We start from the raw sequence: 13,656 nt of genomic DNA on the forward strand, positions 1-13,656 counted from the left end.
CTATTGCGATCAGGACTCGAATCATTGATGAAAAAAAAATCGGATCACCTTAATTTGTCAGTGATGACAAATTACAATCTCTAGTTATCTCATAAGTCGCAAAAATCCGGCGAAATTTGGCAATTACTGCATTTTCAGAAATTGGCGTACAATAAAAAGTACTGAACCAAATTTGATGATTTTGGTATCATAGTCTTCTGCGGAAGATGCTCTTTCTAATGATGTCAAAAGATATATAACTTTTAGACCGCAAGATACTGAATATCCACCGTTCCGCTTTTTTGGGGACACCCGGTATATATATATATACATACATATATATATATATATGTATATATGTACATATATATATATATATATATATATATATATATATATATGTACATGATATATATATAAATATATATATGAGATATATATTATAATGTGTGTGTGTGCATGTGTGTAGGCTAGGCCCTATGTTCGTGGAAACTTATTAACAGGTGTGATGAGACACGCAAGTATAAAAGTACAGTGTACTATATTCTGTTATATCTTTACTCCTCTGGGCACATGTAAGACAGTAGAGTTGTTATGCCGCTGGAGATGACATCGCTGACTGGGTGAACTATATCTTTGTTGGAGTACGCCACAGTCATAGACCACTGGTCGATGAATCCTATGTTGGAGTAGTTTGCAAAGACTTGTCTCATTTTGAGGTCCAGCGAGCGGGCGTACCAATCGCTGACAGAAAGAGCGGATCCCGTTCTTGTGTTGGCGCTTTTCAAGACGACGAGCGTTTTAGGACTACGTTTGTGTAGTCTTTCCACAGCAGCTCGTATCTGTTGAGCGCGATCTTCGTAGTGACTCATGTTCACAGTGGTGAGATGTGCCCAAAATGTAAAGGAATATACCGTGTCTGGTGTAGCGTCTAATTCATCCAGTGCATCGACAATGTATTTCACCTCTGTCGCATTAGTCAAGTTGTTACGTATAGGATAACCATGATGGCGATAGTGTACCGTGAAATTGTGTTTTTTACTTTCAGCTAACGATGGACCTACCTTCCAATTCGATTGCTTAGTTGGTGGATTTGGGGTGAGTTCCTTAAGGTTGCTGACAAGAAATTCATAGTACTGCCTGGATGTGGAGTCACCATGGAAATACAACGCTTTGTTTCTAAGACATTTGTAAGCTTCTGGGCTCTTGAAAGCACGCAGTTGGCAGTAGTTGGAATACCATCTGCCTTTGAGAAAAAAGCCAGCAGCCATTGAAGAAGAGTTGATGAGAGATCCAATTCGACAAGGAGGAAGGTTCTTGTTTGGGCAACCACGTTCATCAGAGTATTCTGAGAGTAAAAATGTGTGGAAAGCAAGATATTATGAAAGCAAGATATTATTCAGAGGGGTGAAGGTTCAGGTGTTTCTTCCATTTGTCTCCCTCTACCAATGAAATTTGTTTAAGATCGCAACTGCTAATCTGTAAATTAACAAACATGTCGGAAAAAAGGAACCAGTGGGACTCGAACCTGTCATCTATTGCTTTCCGGGCAGCGACACTACCACCAGGCTGTTCCTGGATACCGGCAGTGACACGATTAACATGGAACAAATACCCAAGCTCCGAAATTCCGACATTGTTATGTTAAGTAGTCCAAGGCGGACAAGGCGTATCAAAAATGAAAGCAAGATATTATTGGATTATAACAGATAGTTACAACAAGGAGGTGCACCACCTTGGTTAACAGGAATGAGAGCAACAGTAGGAATAGTAATAAAAAAGAGTTATGATTAGCGGGCAAAACGAAAAGAAAGAACAGGAGTGACAAGGATGAACACGAAAAATCGAACAATCAAAATACACACGACATACTGTATTTGCAACTTCAGAAAATGAAAGTACACTGTATGTTCAATGATCAGAACAGACAAGTTGAACCATTACAATATTTAGCTTTCTTGGACTGGACACCCAAACAGAAACAAGAAATTGGACATAGGACCATCCTGTCATACTATATTTTAGTGACGACGCCTGCCAAGTTCAGTGACAAATATGAGCACGTATTTTCAAGAAGAAGATGAAAATACAAACAGGTCCCCATTTGATCCCCCACCCCCTGACAGGGTGACTGGGTTTCTCTCGGATCTGTCATGAACAAGCTTGAAACTACAGTCACCAACTTATATAATATACTCCTAGCACTAACTTGGATTATTATCAATCCTACATGGTTGGATAGAGAAGATTTCTCAATTTTATGAAGGGGGGGGGGGGCATGGTGCACATTATTGAACGAATTGAAACTCCTTGCCCCTAGGAATGATATACCTGCCAAGTTTAGCAAAAAATTGTCATGGGGATTTCATAGTCGACCGCCCCCATTGCCCCCCCCCCCCCTCCCCCCGGCTACGTTCTGTTGCATTTGTTCAAGTATACGCTTCATGTTAAAGGACAAGTCCACCTTCATATACATAAGGATTAAGAGAATGCAGCAATATTAGTAGAACATATTAGTGAAATGTAGTGGGGGAGGTGGTGTCCTCTCGGGGGGATTATTGGGGAGTGTGGGTGTGTGTGTGTTGAACTGGATGATTAACTAGATGTGTGAGGGGGTGCTAGGTGTGTGGGTACGCCCTGCTGGTTCTCTGTTGCGGGGTTCTTATGGCGATCCAGTGGGTAAGGGGCGAACACGGGGCACCATGAAAGATGACCGAGTGGGAGACGGATCTGCCTGTATAAAATAATGGGAGAGGTGCCCCAACAAAATTGACAGAGGCCCTCTATAGTTCAATGACAGCATATTGTGATCCATCACATCCCCCACCACTTAACTATGTCATCGTCCCTTGATGACATAAAAAAGGAAATGTTTACTCTAAAACATGTAATAATCCCTGAACCTAGAAGGTGGTTGGCCCCGACCAAGTCTCTCAGGATACCGACGAAGTTGGCCATCTTCACCAGCGGGACTGCTTGACCTGGCATCAGTGTTTCCAGTGTCATCATTCCTTTCTTCAATCTCATCATCTTCAATCCCATTCATGCTCTCTTCCTCTACTTCATCATTTCCATCGACAACCGGGTCATCATCATTGGAAACAATTGGGAAATCACCATCCGGTCTCCCACGTGAGCGCAAGACATATGCTGCAGTGGCCACTGGTCCAGAACCTTCACTGTCCAAAACACTGGAAGACTCAACCTCATGATGAACAGAACCAGGATCCTCTGACGGAAGCCAAGGACAAAGTTTCATTTGAGTGCCGTGCGAAACTTTCTCTCCAGACTTGTTCCTTCAAACATACACTGGCCGATCTGGAAACGGTTGCTTCACCACAAGATAGGGCTGCGATTCCCAGCAATCTTGGATCTTATGTCTACCCTTGAATGCTTGTTTCCGAACAAGGACGTACTGACCCAATCCAAGTGGTGCCTTAAACACTCGCTTAGCCTGCTTAATCTGTCTAGCAGCTATGATTCCTCTTGCCTGTCTGGCAGCAATGGCTCGGGCTGTTTTCAACCGACTCTGATGTCTCCTGACGTAACCAGTCAATGTTCTGTTACGTCGAACCTCCCCACTTGGCTCAATACCACATGGTGACCGTGCGTTTCTCCCAACTTCTCTCACTACCTCGTCTGACAGTTGCTGACTCCTAACTTCTGACCCAGTATCAATCTGGTGTGTGATTGCATCAGTATATCCCACATCATTATCCGTTGTAGAGAATGCTTCCTGATGCTGTATGAGGAGTTGCTTCAGTTTGCCCACTTGTTCCACACCCAGACCGGAACAATCTACGTCAACGGGTACAGGAAAGTCATGCTCGTCCTTTGTCTCAGCTGATATCCAGCAAACACCAGCAGCTCCTGAGACGTCCTGCACAGGCTGATCCTGACAATACCTCTCCCCAAGGTATAAGTGACCAAGTCTGGTGGTATCCGGTAGAACCACTTGAGATTCACCCTCATTGTGTACTGCCAAGGAGAACTTACCATCCTGTACATCCACGAAACAGGGAGGAACGATTACTCCACATAGTATGGCGCCATCATGGTCGGGCTCCAGAACAGCATCAAACTCGAACCCATTGCCTGCTGGAATCTGGCCTTCAGTGATCACAGACTGTCGAGCTGAGATCACAACACCTCCACTCAGACATGCCTTGCCAACTCAGACATGCCTTGCCAACTCTGCCATCCTCATCACCTAGTTTGGATCTGGCACTCATAAACTTCATCACCTTTTGCCAAGCTTGCTTAGAGGTAGGCTGATTAAGTCTCGTAAGGTATCCCTGTCCTGGCAGCTCAATCCTCTCCCAACATTCCTGTAGGACATTCATACCAAGAATCCCTTGGACCGAGTCAGGTTCCCTTCTTTCAGCAGAATCAGCCAGGACCAAGACAACCCTCTCCTGGACTATCTCTCCCAGGACCTTGATATCGGTCTCAAAGCATCCGACGTAGGGGATGGTACTGCCATTGGCAGAGACTAGGGTGAATGGGGAAGGAATCTCCTTCAACACTATGCCACGCGGTTCACTGTAGAAACTCTCACAGATCGTTGTAACTTGAGAGCCTGGGTCCTGCAAGCACGATACTTCAACACCTTCAAAATCGACATCAACTGTGTAACAATCTCCGACTGTCTTGGCCAGGAACTCAGTATCCCCATTCTCAGAACTTGCATCAACACGTGAGGTTCCAGCCCTAATTGGTCCTTCATTCCTCCGATCTGGCTGAGGCCTCTGTTGGTCTTGAGTGACCCTCTGATCTGGGCTAGATGCCTGCTGTTCTGGTCTCCCTGACCTGGCAATATACTGGTTCCGTGTAAGACTTGGCTGATTCACTCCTTCAGGTTGAGACCAATGCTGATGCTGTTGCGCCTGCTGATCTTGGAACCGCTGTTGATCAGGTTGAGTAAAACGCTCGCCAGTCTGGAACTGTGGTTGGTACGGTTGATATACGTACTGACAAGGGTAAGGCCCCTGCTGACACCTTTCAGGGCACTCTCGTGCAAAATGCCCATACATCCCACAGGCTCCTCTTGGTTGTCTCATTGGGTAGGCAGGACGAGGACCACCAGTACCAGGGGGAACTGAACGAACAGGTTACACAACTTCACGCACTCCTTGCACCAGGTTCTCTCCCATCTTCTTGAGGGCCACCAATATCTCAGACGAAGGGGTTTGGAGCCCAACCTGTTTGGTCTGTAACGCCGCTTGTCGTGCACTGTCATGCCCTGTAATTCGCGACTCCTCCCGTCCAGACCTCCGGACTGCGAACTCTCTCAGGTCTCGACACTTGACGGTGCTATCTCCCTCGTAACGGTCCCGGCAAGCATTCCGGAGGATCTGGTCATCCAATCCCTCGATGAACTGCCTAACAAGAATGATGTTCGGCTCTGAATACAGCTTTTCATCTCGGCGACAGAGATTGTTGAACCGTCTCTCCAAATCGATGGCATTGTCTCGTAGAGGCTCTCCCCTTCTCTGTTTCCTTTGCAGGAATAACCTCTGCAGCTCTCCAAGGTTCTGAGCACTCGAATAAGAGTCTTGCAAAAATTGGAGGATCTCCTCTGCAGTCTTCTCGTCCTTAATAAGGGCATTGACCTCAGCCTTGGGGAGTCCTCGCACAAAATCAAGGAGGTACGAAGTTTTTTCTTCTTTGGAGATGTCGTACCTCGAGAAGGCAGCTCTGATACTGGTGATGAAGTCGTCCACCTCCGACGCCCTTCCTTCGAACACAGGGATCTTCCGTTCTGGGGCCATTACAAACTTTGAAGACTTTCTCATGGACAGCTCCTGGAGTTGCGTTCTCAGGTCTGATAACTCTTTGCTCGTTGCATCACCGTCTGCATGACCAGGAACAACAGGGACGTAAACCTTGTCTTTCCAGCCGCCAACTGGGGGTGGAATTTGCCCTTGCACTGCCATGGCTCGTCTCTTCCTATCATCCTCCTCTGTGAAAACCAGACCAGTGGCCTGAGGATGAACACCTTGTAAAACTTCCAACAACAGGTGTCCCTCACTTTGCAAGGGATTTTCAGAGACATCCCCGGTGCATCTTCAATCTGAATGTAAGCCATCTTCGACAATATTATAACTTGCTAGTTATACATAAACAACAAAGGTTTAGCCTTCTTTTCAAGGAAAGAAACAATCGAAACGTTTCTTTTCCTTTACAAAAAGAGGTACACTGACGGGAAAACCTGGCCCACCTCCACTAACTTGCAGTCACAATGGCAATTGAATCATCCCTTGTCAAAAATGATCTTACAATACTCTCAAGGGGAATGGCATTAACTGACCATCACAATCAATCAATCCCCCTAAGTATACACAGATGCATGGGTACCAGCAATATCACTGTGACATGGCAAGAAGTTATGAATACCATCACATGTAAACATGCAATGACATAGATATATAACTGTAGCCCTACAATACACTTTCCTCATTCATACATGTACAGAATAGCATGTCATACCAATCAGTTACAGACATGTGTGGAACTATACCAATGACCTAAACCAATCAGTTATAGACATTTGTGGAACTTTGGTTAATGCTGTCCACACCTGTCCAAAACAGTTTTTCAGCCTGTAACAATGTCCTGTCATTTCGTCCTTCGCGACAATTGTCCGCTCTTTGATGGTGTTGAGTCCATGAAATGCTGAGTCCATGGAACTCCTTAGCAGTAATTCAGTCTTCACCACTACACATTCTCAAAGTTCCATAAGATAGCTGTCACCAAAACGTAGCCACATCACCGCTAGCAGGATGCTATCAGTCTACGTCATATACCAGCATCAGTCACAGTACCGAACAACGGTAGCCCCACTGGTTCAATGTTCCTCTGCTGCTATTCAATTCCGTCGCTAAATCACTGCAGCACCACAGTCAGCAGTCACCCAAAATGCTGAAAGTTACATCAGTTCCAATTCAATCCCCTTCTCGCTATGAAGACATGTCCATGCGTAAAATCAACCCCCTTCCCGGTACAATAACAGTTTGCACCTGCTGTACACGAATGCTACATCTGTCTGGTCTGCTCCCTCACTACGAAGTCAAGTCCACGAAGACATCCAACATCCATCCTGCTACAGCAACAGACTCATGGCGCCAACCACGAGACATAAGGCGTGTCCAACTCTCTCAGTTCCTACTGTAGCACACCGCCATCGATATCCTACATGGATGGGTATGCAAAGATCCGTCTCGAATCCCATCCTCGTCGCCAAAAATAGCTGTAGTGGGGGGAGGTGGTGTCCTCTCGGGGGATTATTGGGGAGTGTGGGTGTGTGTGTGTTGAACTGGATGATTAACTAGATGTGTGAGGGGTGCTAGGTGTGTGGGTAGGCCCTACTGGTTCTCTGTTGCGGGGTTCTTATGGCGATTGGACAGTGGGTAAGGGACGAACACGAGGCACCATGAAAGATGACCGAGTAGGAGACGGATCTGCCTGTATAAAATAATGGGAGAGGTGCCCCAACAAAATTGACAGAGGCCCTCTATAGTTCAATGACACCATATTGCGATCCATCACAGAAAGTTTGAGGAAAATTGGACAATCCGTTCAAAAGTTATGAATATTTTAAGTATCTGCACAGTCACCGCTGGAAGAGAAGACTACTACAATGTATGATGTCACATGCGTACAACTATGTAAGGAAAATAAAAAGAGAATTTCACAAAACTTTACATTTTGAATAAAGTGCACATTTCTTCGACTTGCTACTGACGTATATTATGGGTAGGGCTTAATATTATTCCCCCTGCCTTCTGAAAGAGAGAAGTCGAGTGTTCTTTTGTTATGCGAGAAAAATGGAAATATGCTGAATTTTCTTTATTCTTTCTTTATATCGTTGTACTCATGTGACATCACAAGCTATAGTAGTCTTTTCATCCAGCCATGACTGAACAGAAACTTCAAAAATTCATAACTTTTTAACGGATTGTCCGATTTTGCTCGAACTCTCACTGATGTGTTCTACTAATATTGCTGCATTCACTCAACCCACGTGTCTATGAAGGTGAACTTGTCCTTTAAAGTCAATTTGAATTTAAGTACAGATCTCCTGCTATCCTTTAATCTCCTCCATGCGTTTAATATGTTTGATGCACCTCTTACAGATGTGTTTTGTGGCAATTGAAAAGGAAGAAAATCATGAATATGAATAGGTGTCAGTGTAATCCATGCACTTGTCTTCATCTTATTGCGTCACACCATTCAAAGAGAAAGCTGCTGTGTGAAGGTTTCCACGATCACACATGCAGAACGACCAATTGCATGCAAAATTAGGGAGGCTATTAAGTCATTAATTTCAGTTTGTTATAAACCAGAATGCACCTTATTTTGCTTTATACATTATCAAACTTGCTCGTGTCACTCTGACCCTCAAATTAACAAAGACTCTCTCTCTCTTGTCTTCAGTTCCACCCACATATTGCCCAAACGATACAGGTTTGAAATTCATGTTCTAAGGTCATGACCATTTCAGAATATCTTCTACTTTACAATCCAGAACAGATATAACAATGACAAACCAAGATTATACCTGTGTTACACTTATCATAATCTACTTACCGCTGTACTTGTTCGTCACAGTCACATACTGGGGTCCATGCACAGGAATTGCTGCCTTAACACTATAAAAGTAAATAGTGGGATAGAACACACGCAATATACCTCGTTACTTTGGAACACCAGTTCTGGACATGTAGGATGTTACTGGTCGGAAGGGGTAGGCCTACATAAACCCTTATTATATAAGTTATCATAGTGATTTCTCAGCAAACAAATCCAGACGTCTGTTGTTTTCATGCCATTTATTGTTATGTGATGATCTCTTTAATGATAAGAATAATGTAACATATTACGCTTGGTTTGTACTGTCAACCACTTCATAGAAAATTCATTGTACCTGTATTTTGCCTTTATATTCACGTGTAAATAAAAAAAAACAAGAGTAGGCCTATATAGTCATATTTGTGGGCGTACAGTTGTATATATATATATATATATATATATACATATATATATATATATATATATATATATATGTATATATCATCATCATCATCATGGTCATCATCATTATCAAAAAAAAAATAATGCAACCAAGTTCATCCTGTATTCACCAACAGTTTATTTCGGCACGCAATGTTTTTGAGCGCTTCGCTTTTTCTAAAGTGTTAATATTACGCATACTGAGAGAACGATAACAACTCTCTCAGCATACTCAGTATCAACACGTGTGTATGTGTGTGATACATTCACCCACTTTTTTTGAATAGTGTTAGCTCTTTATCCGCAATTTGAGTAGTAGTTTACGTATTGTGTATGGTACATGTACTATAGGTGTGTTTTCCAAATTTTGATCCTTAATAGTCCGAAAATTAGGCATATATATCAGATAACACTGTCACTAATATGAGTAACAGCTGAATGGTGCACAATTTAGTTTGAGGTGATTTGCACGTGACAGCATGAATCAGTCTCATTAAATCCATGATGGATTTTAAAGCTAGGTTCCAGATTTTGGTCAAATTTTAACCCTCTGCTCTACAAAACTTGAACTTCACACAGGAACCAAAGATGTGTATGTGAATGTGTATACTTACGATGACCCTGAACAATAGACATGAATAGCACCTGTTCAGAGCTCTGCTTCTGGCTTCTGGTATCTTGCTCAAAGGAACATGAATGCTTTATTGATAATTAATGCAATATTGCCCTAAGCACTGATAGTCTGAATTCATGGTAAAGGTTAAAATGCCTGCTAAGAAGTATCCATATGTTTTCATGTGGTTGCATACACTACTAGTCCATGGGCCAAGACCCGAAAAATGGGTTATTGGTACCACCTGAGGTGACAAAACCTTTTTGGTGTCATTTTGTTTGTCGGGCATAGATATGCTTATCAAGCTATGATAGCATTTCCTATAGCTTAATCATAATAAATGAATTTTTAACCAATTTGGTCTCATTTTTATATCCCTATACTGCTGAATCGAAACTAACCGCTATACAAAGAAGAGCACTGTCTTCTGTATGTCCATGGTAGTAGCTCCATGGTAATACTATGTCCACAGGTGTTCTGTAGTAAACGCGGTGCGCTTAGTCTTTATTCAAGGCAGCGAAGGGAATATCCAAAGTGCTATGATGTCCACAGCTGTTCTGTTTTAAACGCGGTGGTCTTAGTCTTTACTCAAGACGGCGAAGGGAATATCCAAAGCTTATGATACAGTGTATATCCCTTTATCTACAAAAAAAAAAAGCAAAAGTCGTGGATTTTGCCGTATTTTGCAATTATTCATCATTTTCCGGTGAAAACGCTACGGTGAAAACGCTAATGCCACACCAATGCCGCTTTATTTCCATCCAACAATGAAAGATAATGCAAAAACAATGTACCGGTATACACTACACTACATTATGATAAATAATATTGTAAATGAACAGAATGATTTTTGTTTAAAACTGATGTATTTGTTGAGAGGGTTGATATGATAGTATAAAAACAGTATAGATAATCACTTTTATTAGGAACTTTAGATATGATAACGGTACATTGTTTGTTTTGTTTTTCTTTTTAGCAGTGTTTACCAGAATATTGTTGTTAATCAGGCAAAAGAACAAAAAAAAAACACACACACACAGACACGGAAACAATAATTGTCACATAATTAGTCCATAGGCCAAGACCCGAAAATGGGTTATTGGTACCACCTGAGGTGGCAAGTTCTAGTTGTGCATTTTGAAATGGCATGTATCAAAGGATTATATTTTGCTATGATATCATTTCCAGAGCAGTAGCTCAGTCATAGATTTCAGCCATTAACCCGACCAATACCAAATATTTTTTGACGCTCTTTGACCAAAGACAGGCAGAGTGTGACCTTTGATAATTTCAAGGTTTTTAAAGCAATTCCTCTGAAATTTGGCACATATATTCAACATAATGATGCTCTAAAAAAATGACATCATCAAAATTTCACCAGTTATATTAAAACAGAAGCACAGTGAAAAGTAACAACTCACCTTGATCTCCGGGACGACTTCCATTCGTACTTCCAGCTGGTGATGGAGTTGCATGGCATCAGATCTCTCTTTCTTTCTTCTCACCCCCTTCTTTTGTCTCTTTGACCTTCATTGTCCTGTCAATGTGTTCTTAATTAATTCTGCTACAATACTGCGTCTTTACATTATGTCACAATTGTTTCCGTGTTTGTGCGTGTGTGTGTGTGTGTTTTTTTTTGGGGGGGGGGCCTGATTAACAACAGTATTCTGGTAAACACTGCTAAAAAGAAAAAAACAAAACAAAACAATGTACCGTTATCATATCTAAAGTTCCTAACAAAAGGGATTATCTATGCTGTTTTTATACTACCCTCTCAACAAATACATCAGTTTTAAACAAAAATCACTCTGTTCATTTACAATATAGTATTTATTATAATGTATTGTAGTGTACCGGTACATTGTTTTTGCATTATCTTTCATTGTTGGATGAAAATACAGCGACATTGGCGTGGCATTAGCGTTTTCACCGTAGCGTTTTCACCGGAAAATGGTTAATAATTGAAAAATACGGCAAAATCCACGAGGAATTGCTTTTTTTTTAACAGAACACCTGTGGACATACAGAAGACAGTGCTCTTCTTTGTATAGCGGTTAGTTTCGATTCAGAAGTATAGCGATATAAAAACGAGACCAAATTGGTTAAAAATTCATTTATTATGACTAAGCTACTCATTTGGAAATGCTATCATAGCTTGATATGCCCGACAAACAAAAAAGATTTTGCCACCTCAGGTGGTACCAACATCTGGCCTGGCCCATGGACTACATTTCAGGATGATAAAAACTAGCAGTGATAATGGAATTCCTAATGAATAAAGCATTAAACCCTGGCCATCGTCTAAGACCATTGTCTGGCTGTTAATGACACACTCCCATAAACATGCACCAATAACGCACGACCACCGAGCAAAGTTTTATACAGAGGGTTAAAAGTAGGCAAAATTTGAACCCTAACTTAAAAATTGATTTTGCATTAAATGAAACCGATTTAAGCTTAATTCCAAATTACCTTCAATAAAATTGTACACTATTGAGCTATTGCTCATATCAATGTCAGTGTTATTTGAAATATAAGTTTTTAGCTATTAAGGATCAAAAGTGGGATATGTTTTTTGTAACACCTATAGTACATTACAATAACACCATTCCAGTTATCCTACTAAAACGTAAGTCATCGTTTGTACTTTGACACACTGTTATGAACATTGTCGTGTACATTTTATATATTCGGTAAAATGTTGATATAGAAAAACTACATAAATCTTGAAAAGTCCAAGTTTGCTACACACACAAGATAGAAGAAACTAACGTATCCGGGCAATTACCCCCAGAGGGCAATTACCCTCCGGCTAAATACTGGTTAGTGGTAAGGTTAGAGTAAAGATTAGGGTCTGGGTTAGGTTTAGGGTTAAGAATTTGGGTTAGGGTTAGGATTAGGTTCAGAATAGGATTAGGATTAGGACCAGGGGAAGGGTTCGGGGTAATTGCCCAGGGGGTAATTGCCCTATAGACCCGAAACTAACGCCTAGTCTGCGCAGCGAAAATTAATATCTTCTAAAATATTGATCGTGATACACTACCCTTCCGCATTCTTATCAGTGACTAAGAAACGTATTGGTCGCATTTTTCGCACTGAATAGCGTTATGGGCCAAAAGTCCAATCTCGCATCGAAAGTGCAAATGCACAGATTTGTTGCTTATGCTTGATTTTAACGAAAGATTCGTTAAAGGGATAGTACAGTATTGGTGGAGATGAGAATTGGGCTTTTAACTTTTTGCGAGATACCAAGAAAACATTTATAATATAGTACAGAGCATACCATTTTAAGAGGAATTCAAAGTTTATTTGATGAAAATCGGGTTTGGAATGACTGAAACATCAAAAAACAAAGTAAGACAAAGCGATCGTAATAAAGTGTGGGTCCCACACTTTATTAGAATTGCTCTTTTTTGGATATCTCAGCCATTTCAAGACCAATTTTCATCAAATAAACGTTGGATTCCTCATAGAATTACATGCTCTTTCATATTTAATAAGAAGTTTCTCATTATCTCACCAAAAAATGTGAGAAACCTGAAATTCGGTCTCAACCAAAACTATACAATCCCTTTAAACAGTTAAAGGCAAGCAAATAAAAGCATGACACAATAGACAAAACACACATAGGCCATACAAACCACTTTAATTATGACATTCGCATTATGGCATGAAACATGAATATCCTGAAAAGTGCAGATCTTTTTATTCACCCGGTAAACAACTTCTTGTCCATCTTGCGCAGCCTCGGCTGTAAAATCTTGCCGGCATATTTCTTATTTGCGCAAGTCCAGGCGAAGTCGGAACAATTGAGCGTTGGTGGCGCCGAGCAGAACCAGGGTCCTCTTGCCCTGTGGTTGCTAAAGTCGCACACTGGTTCCTGGTATGTCGGGAGAAAACGATTCATTCAATTTTATCTACTCATTCATTTATTTTCTTCATTTCCTCCTGCAGGTTGGCCTGAATTCCGATTTATGGGAACAGGTAGATATCAATCACATGGTTTCTAGGTTCAAGTCACCTAAATGCAGGGGCTCATTTCCCATTATACC

At 41.5% G+C, this 13,656-nt stretch overlaps 1 protein-coding gene across 1 annotated transcript in view; it reads right to left on the reverse strand.

Annotated features, from left to right (window-relative positions):
* Positions 1-536: 536 nt before the first annotated feature.
* Positions 537-13,656, reverse strand: part of LOC139735485 (NXPE family member 3-like) — a 36,532-nt gene continuing 23,412 nt past the window's right edge. Inside the window, exons 4-6 of the mRNA XM_071646240.1 lie at positions 13,318-13,484; positions 8,569-8,630; positions 537-1,327 (exon numbers count right to left, since the gene is read on the reverse strand). Coding sequence (XP_071502341.1) covers positions 537-1,327; positions 8,569-8,630; positions 13,318-13,484 — 1,020 coding nt within the window. The remainder of the gene's footprint in view (positions 1,328-8,568; positions 8,631-13,317; positions 13,485-13,656) is intronic.

The sequence above is a fragment of the Diadema antillarum genome, unplaced genomic scaffold, assembly GCF_040938485.1.
Source record: "Diadema antillarum isolate AM-2024a unplaced genomic scaffold, OU_Dant_1.0 seq00000581_RagTag, whole genome shotgun sequence".
Lineage (NCBI taxonomy): Eukaryota > Metazoa > Echinodermata > Echinoidea > Diadematoida > Diadematidae > Diadema > Diadema antillarum.